The 25,719-nt window shown below is 36.9% G+C and overlaps 1 protein-coding gene and 1 long non-coding RNA gene across 2 annotated transcripts; one reads left to right on the top strand and one right to left on the bottom strand.

The window, feature by feature from the left end:
- Window positions 1–112: 112 nt before the first annotated feature.
- LOC127513121 (scavenger receptor cysteine-rich domain-containing group B protein) lies at window positions 113–22,113 on the bottom strand. Its single transcript, XM_051894729.1, has 11 exons — window positions 21,996–22,113; window positions 19,939–19,971; window positions 17,764–17,802; window positions 15,289–15,591; window positions 14,143–14,208; window positions 10,738–11,052; window positions 10,221–10,298; window positions 9,870–9,938; window positions 9,177–9,491; window positions 5,319–5,417; window positions 113–3,045 (listed from the first exon to the last, which is right to left on the bottom strand). Exons 1-11 carry the CDS (start codon window positions 22,111–22,113, stop codon window positions 2,732–2,734), a joined length of 1,749 nt encoding a protein of 582 aa, XP_051750689.1. The 3' UTR covers window positions 113–2,731.
- LOC127513138 (uncharacterized) lies at window positions 10,928–25,719 on the top strand. Its single transcript, XR_007930347.1, has 4 exons — window positions 10,928–11,067; window positions 15,387–15,609; window positions 22,042–22,161; window positions 24,566–25,719. It is a non-coding gene; the product is annotated as an uncharacterized LOC127513138 (long non-coding RNA).

Below are 25,719 nucleotides of genomic sequence, written 5' to 3'. Positions count from 1 at the left end.
GACGAAAATAACTATTTACAAAATTTAAGCGATAATATTTACATAGATTGGTCACTTTGTAAACAGCATCCTGAAACTGGTGTGCATGTTTGTAGAATTATAGCAATATGTATAACTAGGCCTATATTTTAGTCCCAGAATAATAATAATAATGTTTTTGTTATTTTTTCATTTGATGTTTTAAAAAAATAGCTAAATCATAGTCAGTATTATGATTTTTGCAAAAAAAATATATACAGACCTTCGCGTGCGCAAGAGAAACTATTTTCATTTTTAAATATTTTGTTCTCATACGTTACAATTTCCGGTTTATTACGGAGCCTCTAAAGCAAATAGATATTTATTAATTCATGCACATCCATACTTTCATTTTATTCATAGTAAAATGGCAGTGACGCACAAAGGACATGCGTTATAGACAGTGTATATATAAACTGGAAATTGTAAAAAAAAATAGCTGCGAGCAGCAATTATCGGGGTTCAAGCGCTTTAAGGCCTTTAAGCACATGCGTAAAAAGGTATAATGTTTTAATTAGCAACCCTGTAACCATCTCGATCATAGATGGAAAAGACCGTTTACAGCCAATACAGGCAATTTACTGTAGGAAATTTATGGTTTATAAAGCTTATTGAGGTTGAGCCAGATACCTTGGACTAGTTCGCCAAAGTTGGTTTTTGAAGTAATTTCCAATATTTAACAAACGAGTCGATGGACAGCGGCGGTCCTAGAGACAAAGTTGCTCAGAATGAGGTTCTACCATGTGGTACAAATGTTGTGGGCATGTGCGAAAAATCGGCGATACACAATCCTTTACGCACGCGAAAAACATGAAGGCGCCCCCTGGTGGCTGATTTCTTTCAAATTTCTCACAGGCCTCTAGAGCCATGAGTCAAACAGGCCCAGCGAGTTTCGTTCTAATCGGCCTCCGTTAACCTTAATCTGATGGCTGCTCAAATTTCATTGGCAGATGGCGGCCATGTTTTTTGAGATGCATCAATGTCCTCATAGACAATCATGACACCTCGGACAAAGACACTGCATGCCAATTTTCAAGTCAATCAGACTGACGGTGAAGTAGTTATAGCCGTTTTCATGTCTTTTCCTGTTATAGTGCCACCAAATGGCCAGTCGCCACGTCCTTTTTCACTCTTACACATGTGTGCCGAGTTTGGTGCAAATATTTCATTCTGTTCACGTGTTACAGCCATTTTAGTAAAAGCGGCTCCACACACTTCGAACGTTTTGGCGGCCCTTAGGGACCTTGAATTGAAATTTCAACTTTTTTTGATAATTATTGACAATCAGACTCCAGAGAATCTCACTGCACTGGTTTGGTTCTGATTGGGCCAAAAACCTAGGACTAGTTAGCAAAAGTAGGTTTTTCAAAAAATCCAAAATACCCGAAAATTTCGACGAGCAAATCGACGAGCAAATATTTTTCATTCTTGGTTTATTTTTAAAAGTAATTTTAAAAATACCCTCTTCTTGGCTACAGAAAGGCTATTGGGGGAAATAAAACATGTTGTCAAAAGAACCAAACTCCAATTATAACTAATATTAAATAGTAAAATACATCTATCACATATTCATTGTAATATGTGAAATATAAGACACAGATGATGAAACTTTTATTATGTAGCGCACCTGCTGGAAGAATAAATAATGTGCCATTTTGTCTTAATAGGTGAAAATTTAAGAATATATAATCAAATCATAGCATACTTTATTTCCATATATACACTCCTGGGCCCTTTTTTTCCCCATGCGTGTATATTGACAAAAACGTTGACATTTCACCCCAATATTTTATGAAAGTCTGTACAGTAAAAAAAATGACATCACAAACATTGTTTTCTTTTCTTGTTACTTTAGGTATATCAAATCTTTAATTATATATTATATATAAAAATCTTAACATCATTTTTGGCCTAAATTTCTTTCCTAGCTTATAAAGTAACCACCTAATATACTATTATGCAATTAGGCCAATGACATGGTTTAGTTTCCTCAGTACAAATGCAATATTCCTTTTATCCCATTAATTTAATCTACTCACAAATGATGGAACAGAGACAAAAAAAGACAGAAAATTTTGCATTGAAACTATTATTTTTCCCAATCAAAATGGACCTGAGAACATTTTTTTTTCTGAGCAGACCAATTCAGACAAATATTTTTGAATAACGAATGCAGTTTTGACATTCAATAAGATGCTAAAGATATTCAGATCCACTTTGAACTTTACTGTAAGATATACAACATAACGATCTTCAAAACAGAAAAAATTTAAACGTTTACTTCTAGCATTCAGTTAGAGGAAACAGATCCATTTTAAGAACGAGTACCAGCAGTACAGTACATCAATTTTTGTATGGCATAATAAATTTGTTGCTTGCAGTCTACATCAGAATGCCTAAGGAGAGGAGAGTCTAAAACTTTGGTTTCCACTGTATATCAATAGCCTCAGCTTATTTATCCACCTATGTGTACACGTTCGTATAGTTTATAAAGTGCATAATTCGAATCTTCATTCATAATATTTATTACAGTATTAGCATAACTTATTTTTTCTTGTTTCACACCCAAATAACTATTTCATCTTTAAAATCTATTCTTCAGGGTTGGCGTGAGGTGTTATGTACAAAATTTATACAAGTCCTGGAGTCAATGCTATTCCTGTCCCCTCCCACTGCGTCTACTGGCAGGCGTGGCTTGAGGTGGGCGGAGTCATTAGAGTGAACATGTGACGCTGGCGTCCTCTGAGTGGTCACAGTTGTGGACATTCCATCCTATGTGAGAGCACTGAATGAGAGTAGCTTCTGTGCCTGTGCATTTCAGGTTGTCCAGGTGGATTGCGCCACGACCGGGACCAAAGTGGGCCTGTCCCTGGACGGCTTTAGGCAGCCCGCAGCCCATCTGCCTGCACACCACCTTACCATCTGTAAGATCCCAAGCGTCATCACACACGGTACCCCATTCTCCTCTCAGGTACATCTCCACACGGCCCTCGCAACGATGCAGGCCTCCCACGAGCCTGATGGTAGCTTGAGGAGAGAAAGGATAAGAGAGAACTGGATAAGCTGTGTGTTTATTTAATATTTAAAATTTTAAAATATTTAATAAACCTACTTTTGCGAACTAGTCCTAGGTTTTTCGCTCAACCTCCATAAAACCACTGCAGGATAATTCTCTAAACTCTCTAGGTCAATAATTATCAAAAAAATGTTGAACTTTACCTTTTGGATAGCTATAACAGGGTCATTTAAAATATAAATCTTAAACCAAAACTCACAAACTTCACGAAATTAGGTGAGCACATCTGACATATGATTTTAAAGAAGCATGCCAACTTTTATGGAGATCGGAGCATAGGTGGCGCTATAACTGTTAAAAAGCTTTAAAAAACATATTTCCTTAGTGGCCAATTCTGAATACAACATAACAAATCCAAAAACAAAACAACAAAATATAAACGCAATGGAAAGTATTAAAAAAAAAGTCAGAAAACATAACGAGAAGTCAAACAAAACGGAAAAGGTAGGAATGTGGCGAATGGAATACTGACTGCTGATTGGATGAGACATCTGTCAATCAAGACATGCAGAAACTGCCTTTTTCTGCCAGAAAGTAGGCCTACAGCAGGCTGCGGCAGGAGAAAAGCCCAAAGTATAGTTCACTTTTTACTTGTACGCGAGGGTCAGTGTAACAGCAACAACAACAATAGCGGACTACATGCTTGTGTTTGTGCTGCAGAAGCTACTGAGCCTATTAGCTTTACTAAAGTAAAGCTTTATTTCTAAGTTTGTATACAGCGTGCAAGGTTTATGCGCATGCTTCAAGTCTTCTTCTTTATTTTTTGTGTATCTCTGTGGCAAAATTACAGCGCCACATACTGGTCTGGCATGTATACTACATCGTTTTGAGTCGGTTTCAGTGGTTTTGTGTGTACGCACTATATTGCCAAAAGTTTTGGGGAACGCCTGCCTTTACGTGCACATGAACTTTAATGACATCCCATTCTTAATCCGTAGGGTTTAATATGGAGTTGGCCCACCCTTTGCAGCTATAACTCTTCCGGGAAGGCTTTCCACAAGGTTTAGGAGTGTGTTTACGGGAATTTTTGACCATTCTTCTAGAAGTGCATTTGTGAGGTCAGGCAGTGATGTTGGCGAGAAGGCCTGGCTCACAGTCTCCGCTCTAATTCATCCCACCACTGCATCCGACGCTTTGCATTGCACTTGGTGATGTAAGGCTTGGATGCAGCTGCTCGGCCATGGAAACCCATTCCATGAAGCTCTCTACGCACTGTTCTTGAGCTAATCTGAAGGCCACACGAAGTTTGGAGGTCTGTAGCTATTGACTCTGCAGAAAATTGGCGACTTCTGTGCACTGTGCGGCATGTGCTGACCCCGCTCTGTGATTTTACGTGGCCTACCACTTCGTGGAATTGCTTCCACTTTGTTATGATCCCACTAACAGTTGACCATGGAATATTTAGTAGTGAGGAAATTTCACGAATGGACTTACTGCACAGGTGGCAACCTATCACAGTACCACGCTTGAATTCACTGAGCTCCTGAGAGCGACCCATTCTTTCACAAATGTTTATAGAAGCAGTCTGCATGCCTAGGTGCTTGATTTGATACACCTGTGGCCATGGAAGTGATTGGAACACCTGAATTCAATGATTTGGAGGGGTGTCCCAATACTTTTGGCAATATAGTGTATTTCTTGAGACGAGGAAAAAAAAAAGATTGGATAGGGAAAGCTCTGGCTTTGTGTGGATGTGACCTAAGTTAGCCGGTTAAATGGACAGCTGTAATATTTACACATGGAATGTGAATTGACTTTCTCCTGCCGCAGCCTGCTGTACTTTCTGCATGTATTGATTGACAGATGTCTCGTCCAATCAGTGGTCAGTATTCAATAATTCTGTAAAATTGCCTGTATTGGCTGTAAATGGTCTTTTTCATCTATGATCTAGATAGTTACAGGCTTGCTAAATAAAACATAATACGCATCTGTTTAAAGGCCTTAAAGCGCTTGAACCCCATTATTTGCTGCTCGCAGCTATATTATATATAAAAATCCTAACATCATTTTTGGCCCGAATTTCTTTCCTAGCTTATAAAATAATCACCTAACATAATAAAGGGGTTATGCAATTAGGCCAGTGACATGGTTTCCCATTATGTGCTCCATTTATAACCACAACATATGGACATATCAGTGTGTTTCCATGCACTGCACTTGATGTCGAATGGTTTTGAAATGCCTCTGAGGATGTTAACTTGAGCGTCACCTTCGGTGTGCTTACCTTCCGCTGGTGTTGTGGTTGTAGTTGCAGTCGTAGTTGTAATGCTCCCTGTTATCCCTATGCCAAAGTCTCTTCCCATTACCTCAAATTCCAAAGGTGCTGAAAGACAGAAAACACAAAAACTTACATTAGAAGATAGAAAATTATTTTGGTTAACTTTTGTTTACTGTGACTGAATATACTCTTTCTTTGAAGTTGTAGATAAAACAAAGATAACTGGAGTGTTTTACAAGAAAATATTTCTCTTTAATTAATTGTGTTACTTGCATTTTCTTTGTAACTATTTGTAAAATTTTCTAGCAATTGTATAGAGGTGCTCTAAATGTTGATACTTGTATTTTAATTTCTTTATCTTTATCTCATGTTTATTTTAGTCTTTCCCTGTTCTTTTAAATGCTCATCTATTAGACAGATGCATGCATATATTTATGCGTTAGTGATGCACGTGGCCTGTACCGAGGCCGACTTTCCCTGTGGGTCTGTGCTGACGATGATGTGCTCTGACGGGCCTCTTTATTTTTCATGTAGATATGGCCAACTGTCATACAGAGGATGCTGCTGAAGTTGCTGATTGCAAATGCTGAACTTGAATCAGTTTTGTGATTTCCCTCTTTCTCGATGGTTGATGTTGGGATTCCAAAAACAGACAGTGGCCAAATTAATGTGAAATTTTGGATGTTAGTTTGTATGTGTTTGAGAGTATTGGTAATTGATGGATGTGCAGGGGTGTGTGTGTGTGTGTGTTTGTAACTGTGTAAAAGAGGAAGCGCACCAGAGGGAAAATTGCCTTGGAGACTCAGTTCAGCAGAACATTGTGTTGAGTTTGCAGTGAGGATTGTGTGTGTGTGTGTGTGTGTGTGTGTGTGTGTGTTCTTTCATACTAAGATGCTGGTGTAGTGAATGAATGAATTTCATGAATGAAGGACTAACGCACATGCATGTTTGTGTGCATTGACTGACCTCTGAATATATATATGATATAGACTGCCCGGCCCCAAAAAAAGTCGCTGTTTGGATTTAAATAGGCAAATGCTTAAGAGTCTATGATTGGACTGATTATTATGTTTCTAGCATGTTATATATTTGGGAACAGTTCTTCTAACCCTAATCGATGGAGTGTGTAGCTTTTCATTTCTTAAAGTCCCCCTGTAGTAAATAATTTTATCCCTTAAAACTCATCTTTGATCTCCAAAATGACATATTTAAACATTTTTTTCCTGTAAAAAAAATTTCTTCATGCCTTAAAATAGCTTGAATGTAACTCTACACCCTTGCCTCATTTAATATACATGGTTCAATGAATATGCAAATTAGCCCCGCCTCTACTCGCTCACTCCAGCTCAGAGATCCACTCGGTCAACTTACTGAGGTAAACAATGCACAATGGTATCGCTCTTTACAACATGCGACACGTAACGGTAATTAATATGATTAGACTTTTGCTTGACTATGTTATCAAACAGCTAATAATGTGTTGTTATTGTTACACAAAGCCCAAACCCCCTAAAGCACACCGGCACGTTGACGTGATTGGTTTTGTGACGTCACAGACGTTTTTTCACTTCAGATTTAAGGAGAAAATACTCAGCAATGGTGTTGACTTATGAATTTGCACATGGTTTGTCTTAAAGCATATTAAAAACACCACATAGACATATAAACAACATTAAAAACTTGATTTTAATGTTGCAAGAAGAATCATTTTCACACATGAATTGGCACCTCTGAGCCCTGAACTTAAATTCATTGAAAATCTTTGGGATTGCTGGAGGAGACTTTACAGAGTGATTGACTTGTGCATTTACAATACAAGATCTTGACCAAAAATTGAAGCACTTCTTGATGGAAATAAATGTTGTGATGTTATTTCCTTCAAGAAGCACATCAATTTTTGATCAAGATCTTGTATTATTTGTTATGTTTATACTTTATATTATAATATGTTTTACCTGAAAATAAAAAACAACAAATTGTAATACAGTATATGTAAAAAATGCTTTTGTGAAATACAGCTACATATATAGATTTCAATTTTTTATTTAAATAATTCAAATAAAATGGAGTTAATATATATTACATTTTGGAAATAATATTCTCTCATTATTAGTACATTTATTAAAAGTATGCACATTATTTATGCACATAAATGCAAAATGCATGACATTTAGATGTAATAACTCTAAGGCCATTTTTACACTTGGTATTAAAGGGTTAGTTCACACAAAAATGAAAATTCTCATCGCTTCATAACATTAAGGTTGAACCACTGCAGTCACGTCAACTATTTTAACAATGTCTTTAGTATTTTCTGGACCTTGAAAGTGTTGATTATATTGCTGTCAGTGGACGAGTCATATACCTCTTGCATCTCATCAAAAATATCTTAATTTGTGTTCTGAAGATGAACGAAGGTCTTACGGGTGTGGAATGACATGAGGGTGAGTAATTAATGACAGGATTTTAATTTTTGGGTGAACTATTCCTTTTAAGATGTGTTTTGGTCGATCAGATCACAAGTGGACAATGCTAAATACAGGTGTAAATGGGGTCTAAAGCCTGGGACACACCAAGCCAGCGATCGGCCATTGGGCAAAGGCGGACCTTTTTTAAGCTTTAAGTTTTCCCAGTGTGTTCTGCACCATTGGCGAAAGAGAGAACTCTGATTGGCTGTTCAGTTCAGTGAACAAGTCGAAGCGCAAGAATAATAGCAAAACAGTGAGCAAACATGTCAAGGTGGTACAGACAGAAGGCTGTTCTAATTTTTTTCAGTGTTTCAAGTTTTTCAGGTATTTAGGTACAGAAACTGTAATCAAATGAAAAAACACTGCATTTAATACATAAAAAATATACATTACAAATATAGTTACCAAAGTTATTCAGTCTAGAACAGTGAGTGATTTTTTTTCTTTGTCTTTTGTTGTTTGATTAACGTTATTATAGAGACGGCAGCAGGAATTTTAGGCTGCTGTCACTTTAAGAGATGCACCGATCCAATATACTGTTATGCGTTTTCTTTGTCAACTGTTTACGTTACGTTCACACTTTGGATATGTGCTCAGCATAGAATGGTTTAGAGTCATATTAAAATGCACACAAAGGAATCGATAAGAGGAATCAAAATTTTAATATTAGAACAAGTATCCGATTCCTATGGAAGCTTGTTTCCACCACGGAATAAAAACAATTCATATAAAGTCACAATTGCAAGTTATAAAGTCAGAATTGCGAGATATAAAGTCAGAATTACGAGTTATAAAGTAAGAATTGTGTGATATAAAGTCAAAATTGCGTGATATAAAGTCACAATTGCGTTATCTCGCAATTCTGACTTTTTTCTCGCACTTCTGACTTTTTTTCTCAGAACTGTGAAATATAAACTCTCAATTACGAGTTATAAAGTCCAATTCTGTGGAAAAAAGAGAATTTCTTTCTCAGAATTGCGAGTTTATATCTCACAATTGTGAGTTTATATCTCGCCATTCTGACTTTATATCTCGCAATAGTGACTTTATATTTCGCAATTCTGACTTTATAACTTGCAATTGCGAGTTTATATCACGCAATTGCGAGAAAAAAAGTCAGAATTGTGAGATTTTTTTTTATTCAGTCGCGGAAACAAGCTTCTGTAGATTCCTGACCTTAAGTATCCAATTCCAGATTTGGAATCGATTTTCGATTCCTAATCCATAGACCCTCCCCTCGAAGAAATCAGGACAGAAGTGGTTGAAACACCAGGTGTAAACGGGAATGTGTCTACCTCATCTACTTGTGATCCGATCGACCAAAACGCATCTTAATACCAGGTTAAACAGGCCTAAATGCTTTGTAATGTATGTAATATTTGCTGTCTTCTCTTACGTGCACAGATCACTCCAGCGTCTTCGTAATGGCCGCAGTTATGCTGTCCCCACCCCAGATTAAAGCAGTCGGTCAGCTTTTGCTCACTGCCATTGCAGTCAACGTTATCCAGCAGTATGGGACCTGAACCATAGCCGAAGTAAGCCAGAGACTTGGCTGCAAGAGCCGGCCCGCATCCCAGCTGTCTGCAGACCACCTGAGCGTTATCCATATCCCAGTCATCATCACACACGGTTCCCCAGACAGTGAAGTAGAGGACTTCCACTCGGCCCTGACAGTTGTTAATGCCGTTCACCAAACGAATGTTTGGCTTTTCTGAAAGGAACGATGGATGCAGAGGGTGTGAGAGAGACGAAAGAGTAGAATAAAAGCTTTATTGCCATAAACCGTTCTAAGGTTTGGGGTCAGTAAGGTTTTTAAAGTTTTTGAAAGAAGTCTGTCTGTCTGTCTGTATCTATCATCTGTCTATCTATCTATCTAAGTATCTATCTGTTGATCTGTCTGTCTGTCAGTCCGTCCCTCCATCCGTCTCTCTACTCAATTTCATTATATCCAGCAGTATCCATTGGCAGTGCAAACCATTATGAAATTCTATATCATCCAGTAAAACTGATGGAAGTTCAGAGATGGTCACTGTTGAGATAATTGCACAGCAGCAGCGTACTGAGATTGTCATCTCAATGTCTTTACTACCTTTCGTTGTTGAGGCTGTAGTGGACATAGTGGTTGTTGTCACAGTAACTGGAACTGGCATTTCTGTCACTAAAGAAAACAGAGAAAGGAGGAGAAAGAATGAGGAACACAAAATGACACTGTGTTTTGAAAGCACGCCATCTGCTGGTGCTTTAAGGGATTTATTATGCAGGAAAATCTGCAGGCAGTGTGTGACAGATGGTCTATTCACTACAGCCCATGGTAAATGCCAGAATGGATGGTCATGCACAGCAGTTAATAACAATGAATTGGCTATTAATTCAACCGTGTATTATTGAAAATAGCAGGTGAAGTTACAGACCCTGCGTACAGTATAAGCAGCATTTATACCTGGTGTGGTTTCTGGAATGATGAAATCTCTGCCTAAAGACTCTGTGTTTATAACCGGGACCATGGTGGAACTTGAACCTGCAATATGAGAGAGAGAGAGTTACATCTACAATCACATTAATACAGTATCATTGAATATTCACTTACAGTGGGGTCTGAAAGTCTGAGACCATATTGAAAATTTCAAAAATGCATGTACACTACTGGTCAAAAGTTTGGTATAATTACGTTTTTTTTTTATTTTTTTTTTATGTTTTTGAAAGAAGTCTCTTGTGCTCATCAAGGCTGCATTTATTTGAACAAAAATACAGTAAAAATTGTGAAATATTATTACAATTTAAAATAACTGTTTTCAGTGTGAATATATGTTAAAATGTAATTTATTCCTGTGATCAAAGCTGAATTTTCAGCATCATTACTCCAGTCTTCAGTGTCACATGATCCTTCAGAAATCATTCTAATATGCTGATTTGCTGCTCAATTATATTACTATACCTAGACGAGATGCCAAACCCACCTGAGCAGATGACACCTGCGTCCTCATGATGCCCGCAGTTATTCACTCCCCATCCGAGGCTGTAACAGGTGGCCAGAGTGCTCTCATGCCCATTACAGTTCACGTTATCCAACAGAATCTGTCCCGTGCCGTAGCCAAAGTAGGCGTTCGTAGGTGCGGCGACAGCTTGTCCGCAGCTGATTTGCTGACACACGACTGCCGCGTCTGCCATGCTCCAATCATCATCGCACACCGTTCCCCAGCTGCCCTGGTAGTAGATCTCCACCCGGCCCTGGCACCGGTCCGAAGTCCCAGCCAAACGTATGGCACCATCTCCTACAGCAGAGGAAGGTCAGTCGTGGTTTAATGACTATATGTGACAGCCAGACGTGTGATTAAACTCTCTGATGCATGACGGGCACTACAGTGCATTGTAAATATAAAAAATAAAATGACTGACAGTGGAAGTGCACCAAATACCTCTGGAGTACTACTGCTTTCTAATGCAGGATCAAAATACAGCATTTTGGAAAGCAAATAATTGTTTTGAAGTAGGAAGAAACATTAATAAAGCATGCATCAAATGGTTAATCCTGTTTTTTTTTTTGTTTTTTTTGTAATGGAACAGTTTATTGACAAAATGTTTAAAAAAAAGTTTGCCTTGTTTTTGTTTTTTTTTGAGTATCACATTTTATACATCAGGCTTTTAGGATGCATATAGTACGATATAGTGAGAATATGGAGGAAAAAACTGCTTAATTTTATTCAGAGGCCTAAACTGAGCAAAAAATACGCAATTTAGTGCAGATGCTTCAATGAGATCTTTATCACAGTATAGCAGATATGTACATAAAATGCATATAAATATCAATATCTGCCAATAATATGTCTTAGTGAGATGATATTTAAATGCTTAGTTTTATGATCAGAGCTCTGTAAATTTAAAACATATACCGATCAGGCATAACATTTTGTCCTCAAAGCTGATGTGTTAGAAGCAGGAAAAATGAGCTAGCGTAAGGATTTGAGCGAGTTTGACAAGGGCTAAATTGAGATGGCTAGAAGACGGCGGAGGCAGTGTGATGCTTTGGCCAATGTTCTGCTGGGAAACCTTGGGTCCTGCCATCCACGTGGATGTTACTTTGACACGTACCACCTACCTAAGTATTGTTGCAGACCATGTACACCCTTTCATGGAAACGGTATTCCCTGGTGGCTGTGGCCTCTTTCAGCAGGATAATGCTCCTGCCACAAAGCAAAAATGGTTCAGGAATGGTTTGAGGAGCACAACAACGAGTTTGAGGTGTTGACTTGGCCTCCAAATTCTCCAGATCTCATTCCAATCGAGCATCTGTGGGATGTGCTGAACAAACAAGTCCGATCCATGGAGGCTCCACCTCACAACTTACAGGACTTAAAGGATCTGCTGCTAACATCTTGGTGCAGATACCACAGCACACCTTCAGGGGTCTAGTGGAGTCCATGCCTCGACGGGTCAGGGCTGTTTTGGCAGCAAAAGTGGGACCAACACAATATTAGGAAGGTGGTCATAATGTTATGCCTGATCGGTGTATAATGCAATGCAATACAATGATGATTGAGAGATGAACAAATAAACCTTCCTCAAAAGCCTGACGATCATATTTGAGGCTCACATTTGAACATGATTTATGATGTATGGATAATCAAGTAAACGTAAGTTGCTTCAGTCCAGTGAATGTTCATCTTGAAATATTACAATATAAAAGTTATTCTTACATGTACTTTACATTCAATAATGTACGGCTTTAAATATTTTATGTGATTTTCTGGGCTATTTCTGTGCATATATTCACTTCTATTGTTAGTGTTTATTCTGAAACATTATGAAATCATCGACAAACAACCACCTGTAGTATTTTGTTCAATAGAAACTCTATAATTTAAAGGCATCTTTGCTCTCAGAATTCCTATAGTTTGCTCCATAGAGGGTGTGGGCCGGATTATTGGTCATTTTAGTCTGCCAGTCTCATTGAGTATGATGCAAACGCAGGGCTATGGTTTCAAGCAAACATGCTGATATATCTCATATTGTTTTATTGAGCGATGCTGCCTCATGGACACAAAAGCCGTTCTCGTGTTGCCAGAGGAACAAAAACTCAAGCGATGATTCCGTACCATGAAAATGCCATTAAATTCCCCAAACACATTCCCATAAGGCTTTGTTACTTTCTTTAGCCATCATAACCTATGAACTAGATATGGGTGCCGCCTCTAATGACTGAAACAGGACATGAAAAACAAAGACAGGATGAACATGATCCCCTCAGAAACTGTTCTGCTGTGATCCTTAGTTCATCACTGCACTTTTAATTTGGGATAAATCAGAACTATAATCAGAGTTATTATAGTTAATTAAAACAAAACTTTTTTTTTTTTTTTGCTTTAAATAAGATAAAGGTTTACTGATATAAAATAAAACTGAAAAAAACTTAAACTTACATTTCTCGTCTTCGTTTAGTTTAACTTAATATACTAAAATCACTACAACTTAAATAAAAAAAAGACCTATTTAAAAAAAAAAAACATGACAAAACCCAACAAAATTACTAAAACTTTAACTAAAATGAAAATGGAAAATATATTAAAAAATCATTTTAAACAATTAAAGTAAAAAAAAACTACAATTAGGCCCTAAAATTGGACATTTTGGGTCATTCACTATATATGCAGTACATCATACATGTCTTAATATATTGAATAAAATAATAAAAATTAATTTAATTTCATTATTAAAACAAATATACATCATAAACTAATTCTTAAAAATATTTTAAAAATGTAAAGATGTAAATTGTATTAGTTTTAATCAACATATCACCATGACGTGAATATGAAGGTGGAATTTAAATCATTTCACTAACAATTTATAAAGTCATGAATTACTGTTTTTCCTTTGTTTTAATTCATAATCAAATGTCCTTAATGTCACTTTCCATTCTTTTAGTCTTTTTTAAAGTCTTGTTTAAATTCCTGTGAAAGACATCATCCTCCAGGAAGTGACGTCATTTTGGAGGGAAATCAACAGTAAACAGTAAGGATGCATCTCAGTTGGCTCTCTCCTAGGTTTTGAACTGGCTGGGACAGTAAGGACTCTGGCTCACTACACATTGGGACACTGACAGTGTCCTCATTGTAAAACCTCACTACTGGTATTTATGAACAACTGCAGAACTGATATCTTTATTATATAAGTTTTTATGTTATTTAAAGTACTAGGGAGCTGAGATGCATCCCAAGTGTCAGATGAATTCAGTGATGAAACTTTCCATCCTGCTTAAATTAGTTTGACAATATCAACATTTCAAAAGATGTTTAAATAAAACATTGTAATGAACTTCAAGTTGATATCCTCATATAAGAGTTCAAATAAACTGTGCAACTTACTTAAACCCGTGATGAGACGGGGCGGTGTGGTGGGCTCCAGGCCTCGAGATTCGACAACATTATTGCCTGTGAGAAACAAAAAATAAATGATCTCGCATTTAGTTAATGCCATTGAACCCATGCATAATTAATTATCACCACATATTAGTACGAAACATGCCAAACTGTAGAAATTCTCCAGTGTTTTAAAAGTAAATTAGTGCAGGTGTTTAAATAATGCATGCAAATGTGTCTTGAGACAGCACCACTTAATTTACTAAAGGATTTGTTCACTTCAGAATTAGAATTTCCTAATAATTTACTCACCCCCATGTCATCCAAGATGTTTGTCTTTCTGTCTTCAGTCAAAAAGAATTTTAGCTTTTTGAGGAAAACATTCCAGGATTTTTATCCATATAGTAGACTTCACTTCCAGCCAAGGAATAAGGGTCTTATCTAGCGGAACAGTCATTTTCTTAAAAAAAAAAAAAAAAGATATACTTTTTAACCACAAATGCTCGTCTTGCACTGCTCTGTGATGCTCCACGCATCACATAATCATGTTAAAAAGGTCACGCGTGACGTAGGCGAAGGTACCGATCCGGTGTCTACAAAGTGAACGTGCAAAAACTAAGATAAACGCCCTTTACAAAAAAGGTAAAACAACAATGTCGGATGATTTTGAAGTTGGAGGAGAAAATGAGATGGAGTTTTTCACCCTACCACGGTACTTCCTTCTACATCACACGTGACCTTTCCAACGTGATTACGTAATGCGTGGCAATTTAGTAAGATGCAAGATGAGCATTTCTGTTAAAAAGTATATACATTTTTTTTATTTTTTTATTTTTTTTAGAAAATGGCCAATCATTTCACTAGATAAGACGCTTATTCCTCGTCTGGGATCATGTAGAGCTCTTTGAAGCTGCACTGAAACTGACATTTGGACCTTCAACCCGTTGAACCCCAGTGAAGTCCACTATATGGAGAAAAATCCTGGAATGTTTTCCTCAAAAACCTTCTTTTTTTTTTTTCGACTGAAGAAAGACATGAACATGTTGGATGACATGGGGGTGAGTAAATTATCAGGAAATTTTAATTCTGAAGTCAACTAATCCTTTAATAATTTCTTGACGTTTTGATAAACATTTTGCTCACTCCACATACCTCTACAGGTGATGGCCACATCTTCATAGTGGTAGCAGTTATGGACGCCCCATCCCTGATTCCCACACTGACTCAAGTCCATCTCTCCCCCTTTACAGTCCACGTTGTCCAGCAGGATTGGGCCGGAGCCCTGGCCGAACTTGGAGCTGCTCCCCACGGCCACGGCCACTCCGCAGTCCAGCTGCCGGCACACCACGTTAGAGTCCACCATGTCCCAGTCGTCGTCGCACACTGTCCCCCACGTGCCGTTATGAAGCACCTCCACGCGGCCCTCACACTGGTTTCTGCCGTTCATCAGCCGCACTTGAGGAAGAAGAACAGGTAATTAGAAGAATGTTCAAGCTTACAATACCATTCAACAGTCTGGAATGATTAAGATTCTTTAATGTTTTTGAAAGAAGTCTCTTCTGCTCACCAACGCTGCATTTATTTGATCAAAAATACAGTCAAATTGTGAAATATTATTATAATTTAAAATAGCTGTCTTCTATGTGAATATATAGTAAAATGTAATTTACACAGTGCATCGCAGTTTGTTCAGAACTGCATCAGAACTAACAGGTGCCTGTAAACTGTGGCAGTACCATAGTACTGAATGATGGACTTATACATGTACCATTGGTATATACACCGATCAGGCATAACATTATGACCACCTTCCTAATATTGTGTTGGTCCCCCTTTTGCTGCCAAAACAGCCCTGACCCGTCGAGGCATGGACTCCTCTAGACCCCTGAAGGTGTGCTGTGGTATCTGACACCAAGATGTTAGCAGCAGATCCTTTAAGTCATGTAAGTTGTGAGGTGGAGCCTCCATGGATCAGACTTGTTTGTTCAGCACATCCCACAGATGCTCGATTGGATTGAGATCTGGGGAATTTGGAGGCCAAGTCAACACCTCAAACTCGTTGTTGTGCTCCTCAAACCATTCCTGAACCATTTTTGCTTTGTGGCAGGGCGAATTATCCTGCTGAAAGAGGCCACAGCCACCAGGGAATACCGTTTCCATGAAAGGGTGTACATGGTCTGCAACAATGCTTAGGTAGGTGGTACGTGTCAAAGTAACATCCACATGGATGGCAGGACCCAAGGTTTCCCAGCAGAACATTGCCCAAAGCATCACAGTGCCTCCGCTGGATTGCCTTCTTCCCATAGTGCATCCTGGTGTCATGTGTTCCCCAGGTAAATGACGCACACGCACCTGACCATCCATGTGATGTAAAAGAAAATGTGATTCATCAGACCAGGCCACCTTCTTCCATTGCTCCGTGGTCCAGTTCTGATGCAGTTCTGAACAAACTGCAATGCACTGTGTATTCTGACACCTTTCTATCAGAACCAGCATTAACTTCTTGAGCAATTTGATCTACAGTAGCTCATCTGTTGGATCGGACCACATGGGCCAGCCTTCGCTCCCCACGTGCATCAATGAGCCTTGGCCGCCCATGACCCTGTCACCGGTTCACCACTGTTCCTTCCTTGGACCACTTTTGATAGATACTGACCACTGCCGACCGGGAACACCCCACAAGAGCTGCAGTTTTGGAGATGCTCTGACCCAGTCGTCTAGCCATCACAATTTGGCCCTTGTCAAACTCGTTCAAATCCTTACGCTTGCCCATTTTTCCTGCTTCTAACACATCAACTTTGAGGACAAAATGTTCACTTGCTGCCTAATATATCCACCCACTAACAGGTGCCGTGATGAAGAGATAATCAATGATATTCACTTCACCTGTCAGTGCTCATAATGTTCTGCCTGATTGGTGTACATGGTATCATATCCAAAAAAGACATGGTACACTCATAAATATAAAGGTTCTTTATTGGCATTAATGCTTCCATGAAGTGTCCATAGAATCTTTTCATTCCACAAAAGGTTCTTTAAAGTGCAAAAAAGGTTCTTTAGATTTTCAAAATGTTCTTCTTTTCACTAAAAAAGGTTCTTTGGGGAACCAAAAATGGTTCTTCTGTGGCATTACTATGAAAATAACTTTTTGGAACCTTATTTTTAAGAGTGTACATGTTCAAAAATACAGTCCAAAGGATCATGTCCAAAAAAATCTCGTGTTCAGTTGAAGGTCATAGTCTAGTGCACATGAAATCTCCTCTGGCTTCTGAATAAGTTGAGAAACGGAGCAGTACAGCTCAAATATAATGACATAATGAACCCTGTAAGAATGTCCCTAATCCCCTTCAACTTAAGGCACAATAATAAGTCTAAATATGACATATGACTCCTAAAAGAGAGAGAGAGAGAGAGAGGACATGGCATAGCGGTGGAGAAGGGGATTGTGTAAACTGAGCAAGAGGAAGTGACCTGTCTTTTTTTGTGACTTTGAGGCAATTATGATCTGTTTCAATCCACCTTCTCTCTTCTCTCTGACCACAATGGGTGACGGCAAACTTGTCTTTTCTTAAAAGGATTTTGTTCAAAGATAGAAAGGGTGAGAAAGTGAATTGCTAAGATGCTCACCGTTAGACTGTGTTGTCACCGAGGCATTTGTAGTATTGGCTGTGGGGGAAAAACAGGAGAGAAAGTCAGAGAGAGATAGAGAGAAAACAACGATTGTGGTGAAATTATTTGTTGAAAGGAGGTTCTTGGCCCTCCAGAGCTACAGCCCTCTATATCTACTACATCTATTTTCCTGTAATCTTAGACTCGGTGAAACAGGAAGACTGAATTCTGCTCAGGCCCTGATTCAGACAGACAGAAGTATGTGGTTCGGCACAATAATACACACCTCATAATGCAAGATCAGATATTCAGAAATGCGCTGCGAATCTGATCAGATTCAGTTTACAAGCCAGTGGATATTCAATCTTTTACATAGTAATAAAAAATGATCAATAATTCCACTTAAGTTTTATTGCATATTATCTACTTCAGTTTAGAGCTCTGAGACGCATTAATGAGCCACTTAAGATGTGTTCTCAGAAAACTCATGTATAGAATATATAGAAATAGTGCACAATGTCAAATGCGTGTTATTCATTGTGTGCCATGTCTTTTGAGTTTTCTTTGAAATCCTAAATTTATTTCCCAATTGCAATAAAAAAACTTTAAAAGTTTTTATTGTGATTTTCAATATATATATATATATATATATATATATATATATATATATATATGTGTGTGTGTGTGTGTGTATATATATATATATATAATGTCATTTTTTATATATGTATTATATATATATAATGTCGTTTTTCATATTTTTGTTTTGTTTTTATGTTTATTTGTATTTTATTAATGTTTTATTTATATCATAGATATCATTATATTATCATATATTTATATTATATCTATATTTATTTTCTTTTCTGTATGTATATGTGTGTATGTGTGTGTGTGTGTGTATAACTTTTATTTTTATATCACTAAGTTAAACATTTTAAAGATTAATACATTAATAAAATACAAAATAAATATAAAAAACAAATATTAAAAAAATATTATATATATATATATATATATATTAATTTTAGGTTTTTTATTTATATATAGATTAATATATACACTACCATTCAAAATATGTTGGTTAATAAAATACTGTTTTAATCATTATAATTTTAGTTTTTAGTTTTTTTAAAACTATACTTATATTTAACTATATTTAACTTAAACATAAACATGCATGTTAAACATAAATAAAAATTAAAATTAAAATAAAATATTCAAAAATAAAATAAAAATGGATTCACTAAATTGAACAAAAGTGAAATTAAAGACTTTACATTATTACAGAAAATATATTTTGCTGTTATATTAAATTGTAGTAGTATTAGTATTATTGTAGTAATATGTAGTATTATTGTTTTTTTAATCAAATCGTATTTTTGATCAAATAAATGTGTGTGTGTGTATATATATATATATATATATATATATATATATATATATATATATATATTGTGTATGTATGTATGAATAAGGCATATATTTGACATATATTAGAGTGCAGTATTTCTAGATGATCAATCAAATGTCAGTATTGTTGGCTCCAGTGCTGCTGTCATTAAAGTGTATTTATATATAGTTCCAATCGAAATATTTTTATAAATCAACATTTTATGACATGTTGCCTAGACTACTTTGTTGTGTTTGTTCAGAAGGCCCTGACCTTCCGTTCCTCCACAGACACACTGGTCACTTTCACTGAGGGGTTGTTTGTCCTGTGTTTTGTAGCGTTTCGAGACAGCTAATGCTAGTGCCTATGCAAACTATTGTATGAAGCTGTGAATCGATGGTGTAGGATTTCAGCACCTCACAAAGACAGCAGAAAATGAGGGGTTTTTCCATCACATCATTTAGGTCAATTCACAGGCTTCTCCGCTTATTAATGCGTATGTCACTGAAACGTTAGTCGCTCTAAATATAACGCTTCAGGGTTCATTCACACATGCTGTACATCTGAAGCTGCAGTTATTAGTAACAAACTAGATTTTTACATTGAATGTTTTTGAATTGCTTGCCACCGCAGTGTTCTACATTGTTTAGAATGTTGCTACATTGTTGCAGTGTTTTTAGAATGTTGTTATGTGGTTGTTAGTGTGTTTCGTGTGGTCTTTGCGGCTGGCATCATTACATTAGGGTTGCTTATGAAAAGTCATGAAAAAATATAAAGGTTTAATATATGATGATACTTACTGGAAACTGATCTTCGTTTGAGTTCGATATCTCCTGCACACAGAAAAGATCAAAACAATTAAACATACACCAGACATCATCATCATCATCATCATCAAGTAACTTAAATATGCAATTCTCAATCACATTATATTTACATTTTATATATTGTAATTTAGGTCACACTTTAGATTAGGGTCCAATTCTCGCTTTTAACTATGACTTTTATACCAATAAATTCCTAATTACTGCTTATTAATAGGAAGGTAGTTGTTAAGTTTAGGTATTGGGTAGGATTATGGGATGTAGAATAAGGTCATGCAGAATAAGGCATTAATATCTGCTTTATAAGTACTAATAAACAGCCAATATCCTAGTTAAGTTAATAAGCAACTAGTTAATAGTGAGAATTGCTGACAACAATCTAAGTTTGCGGCACATACTGTACACACATTATCTCATGTCTTTGTTCGTGTTTGCGTCACTGACGATCATTTGTAAGATTCATGGGAAGGCATTGATCTGGGAGTTGTACAGCAGAGGAAACCTCCTATAATGCTCTGACACATTTAAGCATCTTCTCAGATGTCCATGTCCTCATTAAGTCTTTAGTTCATCTGTCTTTTTTCAAAGGTTTGCGGTGAACAGGGGATTTTCGTCCTGAACGGACAATGAAAAATGACTCTGAGTGTTCAGTTCCACCAGGATTCATTAAGCCTGGAGGCTGTTGTCTTTGATTCTGATTATTGTCCCTATAAAGCAGACATTTATAGACAGCGATTTAATACTTGATCGCATGCTGTAGTGGTTAAAACTAGGGTTAGTTAACTAAAACTAAAACCATTAAAAAAAAATGTGTTACTTGAACTAAAATAAAATTACTTCATCAATCGTACTTATTTCATACTTATTTTATTTCAGCTATAGTTGTCAAAGCAACATTTCTCATTTTCATCTAGTTTAACATGCTGTGCTAAATATTATATTATATTATATTATATTATATTATATTATATTATATTATAATTATACTTGTAACACTTTACAATAAGGTTTCATTAGTTAACTACATTAGTTATGAACTAATAATGAACTGCACTTCTACAGCATTTATTAATCTTTGCTAATGTTAATTTCAACATTTCTCATACATTATTGAAATCAAGAGTTGTATTTGTTAACATTAGTTAATGCACTGTGAACTAACATGAACAAACAATGAACAACTGCATTTTTATTAACTAATGTTAACGTAGATTAGTAAATACAGTAATAAATGTATTGCTCATGGCTAGTTCATGTTAGTTAATACATTAACTAATGTTTAACTAATGAACCTTATTTTATTTTATTTTATTTTATTATTTTATTTTGTGGTTTACTGCTGGATTCAAAACAATTTGCCCCCCAATAAAGTTAGGGGTTATTATATAATTAGCAAAATACTGTTTTAGATGGTTTTAGTGTTTCATATTAACTTCTAAAATATATTATACACTACCGGTCTAAAGTTTGGAATACATCAGATTTTTTAAAGTTTCTTATGCTCACCAAATAATATTGTGAAATATTATTACTATTTAAAATAGCTGTTTTCTATGTTAATATATTGTAAAATGTAATTTATTTCTGTGATCAAAGCTGAATTTTCAGCATCATTACTCCAGTCTTCAGTGTCACATGATCCTTCAGAAATCATTCTGATATGATGATTTGCTATTCATTTCGGATTATTATCAATGTTGAAAACAGCTTAATATTTTTTGAGGAGACCATTGATGACTTGGAAGTTCAATCAACAGCATTTATTTGAAATAAAAAAAAATATATTATTAATTATAAATGTCTTTACTTGATCAGTTTAATGAGCCTTTGCTGTATGTATATATATATATATATATATATATATATATATATGTATATATGTATATATATGTATCACAATTTTCACGCAGTTTTGATCAAATAATTGCAGCCTTGGTGAGCATAACAGACTCAGAAATAAAAATAAAAAAAATAATTATTCCTAACTTTTGACTATAGTGTATATAAAATTGTATCTAAAATCTCTCACTCACCGGAGGGAAGAATGGTGATGACACTGATCAGAAACAATAATGCCAGCAGGCCGGTGAGGATCCAGACAGCAGATCTCCAACATCTGCGCACACCGTCTGACACACGCTGACCTTTCATGGCAGAACAGATCCACCTGAACTCCTGCAGAACATACAAACACCTTCAGTGAGTCCCTTTAATCTCTCACAATCCGGTTATGAGTATGCAATTTACTCTTTCTGTTGTTTATTCTCACTGTAGTTGACACCAGACGGCGAGGTTATTACAGTAACTAGGCTACTACTGAATCTGCTCGTCAGTGATTGGACGGCTTCTCCTCATAGTATGTTATGTAAAAAACACATACACACACCACAACAACAACAACAAATGTTCAGCCTGCAGGCCACGGGCGCTTCTGGATAGACACATATTGATACGAGAGCAGACCGATCGTTCTGAGGCCATGTGCTCACTGTTAATGCAGAGAGGTTTGTGCAGTATGTTCCAGAGATTTCGGAAAAAATTGATCATGTGTTAATGAGTTATGAATTTTAGTGTTGAAGCGATGCACTTTATGTATTTTTCCCTGTGAAAGACATGATGTTTTTCAGATTGATTTGCACGTGACAGCTCCAAGTTTTTGACCCATTTGCCCGGAGCCATACATGTACAAACATAAACACAATCTGAGAGATTTCTGTCCCTCTGTTGAGCTTCCGCAAGAACCAATGAGGTTCATTCTCGTGTTACGCAGCACGTTTGAGCTTCAACAAGAACCAATGAGGTTCATTCTCGTGTTACGCAGCACGTTTGAGCTTCAGCAAGAACCAATGAGGTTCATTCTCGTGTTACGCAGCACGTTTGAGCTTCAACAAGAACCAATGAGGTTCATTCTCGTGTTACGCAGCACATTTGAGCTTCAACAAGAACCAATGAGGTTCATTCTCGTGTTACGCAGCACGTTTGAGCTTCCGCAAGAACCAATGAGGTTCATTCTCGTGTTACGCAGCACGTTTGAGCTTCAGCAAGAACCAATGAGGTTCATTCTCGTGTTACGCAGCACGTTTGAGCTTCGCCGAGCACCAATGAGGTTCATTCTCGTGTTACGCAGCACGTTTGAGCTTCAGCAAGAACCAATGAGGTTCATTCTCGTGTTACGCAGCACGTTTGAGCTTCAACAAGAACCAATGAGGTTCATTCTCGTGTTACGCAGCACGTTTGAGCTTCAACAAGAACCAATGAGGTTCATTCTCGTGTTACGCAGCACATTTGAGCTTCGCCGAGCACCAATGAGGTTCATTCTCGTGTTACGCAGCACGTTTGAGCTTCGCCGAGCACCAATGAGGTTCATTCTCGTGTTACGCAGCACGTTTGAGCTTCAGCAAGAGGTTTGTTCTCACGTGGTTCGGTTGAGCTTCTGTTTATGTGTGTGACATAATTTTCATTTTTGGGTGAACTAACCCTTTAAGTTAAATTAACTTTGTGTTTATTCAAATAAATCAAATAAATAATACATCAAATAAATGTTTGAAGGGCTGAAGCTTTTAAATTTGCTTTTTTTTTTTTAAGGCAATGGATTTCCTCAAATGTTTGCTCAAAACTTAGTCGGATTTGCAGTGTATTTTCCTTTTTGTTTTTCCTAAAACCCTCCTGACCTTACACTGGAATGCGTGTAAATGGTGGGATACGGCTCAGGATCTCCGATCTGGGGGAGAATATGATATTCCGCGGGGCAGATAGTGAACATTCCGGGCCTCGGGCGCACAAAAAGACATTTCTGCTGTCTGTGGTCGCCATCGTCAGCAGCTAAACGCTACTTCCTGCGAATCTGTCACTGGGACTGTCCTGAACGCTCAGGCAGCTGATGACACCGATGGGGCGCCTCTCGTCTCTCCCCGCGCGGAGGGGTGCGGAAGGGGGGCGGCGCTGGTTCATGGAGGCAGGAAGGTTGGAAGGAAAGCGCTGGTTACCTACCTGTGAGATCTAAACATCAGATCCAAATGAGCTTCAGTCCAAGGTTTAAGCCCATAGTTAACTTTAAGCCCATAGTTAACTAAAATCCTAAAAAAAAAAACAAGTCTCTATGACATTCTGATGCAGAGATCTGTCCAGTGTTAAGTCTATGGGATTTTTCACCTGCTGGACGAACATCGTACACCTGATCACTTATAAAAGTCAGAGCAGTGTTGTCTTTAATAAGCTGTGTGATCTGATGCCTCATTCACGGGTCCATGACAAATAGTGCAAGACGAGATAGGTGCCGGAAAAGTAAGAAGAATAAGTATGTGAGATAATAATAATGATGCTTTGCTTCACAAGAACCACTAATATTGAAATAAATCAAATAAAATTATGAAACATTTCTCAACTTCATTTAGTTAACTTGATGTACTAAAATAACTAAAACAGATACAAATCTAAAACTACATATAGACATTTAAAAAAATTAATAAAAATGACAAAAAAACAACAAAATTAGTAAAACAGGCAATATAAAAATAAAAACTATAATAGTATCTAAAATAACTGGACATAAATGGATGCTCAGAGGAAAAGAGATCTCATTTGTTATTTTTCTCTTCCACAGGTGCCTCAAAAACAATCAGGAACCTGCAGAAACATCTAAACAACCACAGCTAAACCTCCATCCAACAGCAACAGAAATCACGTCACCCGCCGAGAATCACATCCACTTCCCATTCACATGCAGTTTCTGATCTGCTAAAACCCTGTCTCTCACAAAGCTTATTGTGCAGCCAATTAGCTGCTGAGAACATTTTATAACCCAAATCGCTGCAAGCCTGCAGACAAAATGGTGTGGTTGTGAGGGCCTGAAAATTAATCTAGCCACCAATATTATGTTTTTCAATACTCCATTCATGGCTGGATGCAGCATGGATCCACGAGGGAATAATGTTGCCTTTTGTGTCGCCTGTGTTTCCCCTCCCTCTCCTTCTCACACTGACAGATCTCAGGAGCTCGCGAAAATACCCCCTTAAAGTCAGCGATAAACCGGGAGAGAACTCGCTTTTGAGTTCAGACTTGATTTTTAAAAAAATTCAGATTCAGTTAAATTTTGCATTTTTAAATTTCTGATGGAATTTTTTTTTCTCCTCTAAATATCAAAACACAGAAGTGCAACAGGTGAACCTTAAAGTCTAAAAGATCAACAATTAAAAGAACTTACTTCTGAGAAATAATAATACATAGCAATTAATAACTACTTCCATAATTGTTGCAGAAAATTAGAAAAAATATATGCTATTTATTATTTTAATTTTGCATAACGCATAATTTAAAAAAAAGAAAAGAAAATCAATAATTCTTCATTTTCTCAATGCAACGCATTTCCTGTAAAATGACGCCCTATAATGAGAATGACACATAAACATACCTTTGATGAAAAGCAATTTTCTTCACAAGCAAAATTAAGTTTTTTTTCACAAAAAAAGCAACAGTCCACTGTGAATTCAGATGGCTTGTAGCTCACAGGACACTTCTTCAACTAAGAGTTAAAGCTTAGCTGGGAAAAGAAAAAAGTGCATCCGGCTGAAGAGCAACGAGGTCTTTCATCTCACTAACCTTGTGAGTCTATAAGTACCTGGCTGCTCTAGTACGTATTATGTAAAAAAAAAAAAAAAAAAAAAATCCAACAGCATTGTATGTTAATGCCCTGACACCTCGTCCCTGCCTGGTTTATGTGAATGAAGAGGGAAAAGGGAGGAGGAAAGAAGACAGAAA

The sequence above is a fragment of the Ctenopharyngodon idella genome, chromosome 5 (genome assembly GCF_019924925.1).
Source record: "Ctenopharyngodon idella isolate HZGC_01 chromosome 5, HZGC01, whole genome shotgun sequence".
In the NCBI taxonomy this organism is placed as follows: Eukaryota; Metazoa; Chordata; class Actinopteri; order Cypriniformes; family Xenocyprididae; genus Ctenopharyngodon; species Ctenopharyngodon idella.
The sequence above is the reverse complement of the archived record's forward strand: the minus strand, read 5'-3'. Positions and strand labels throughout refer to the sequence as shown.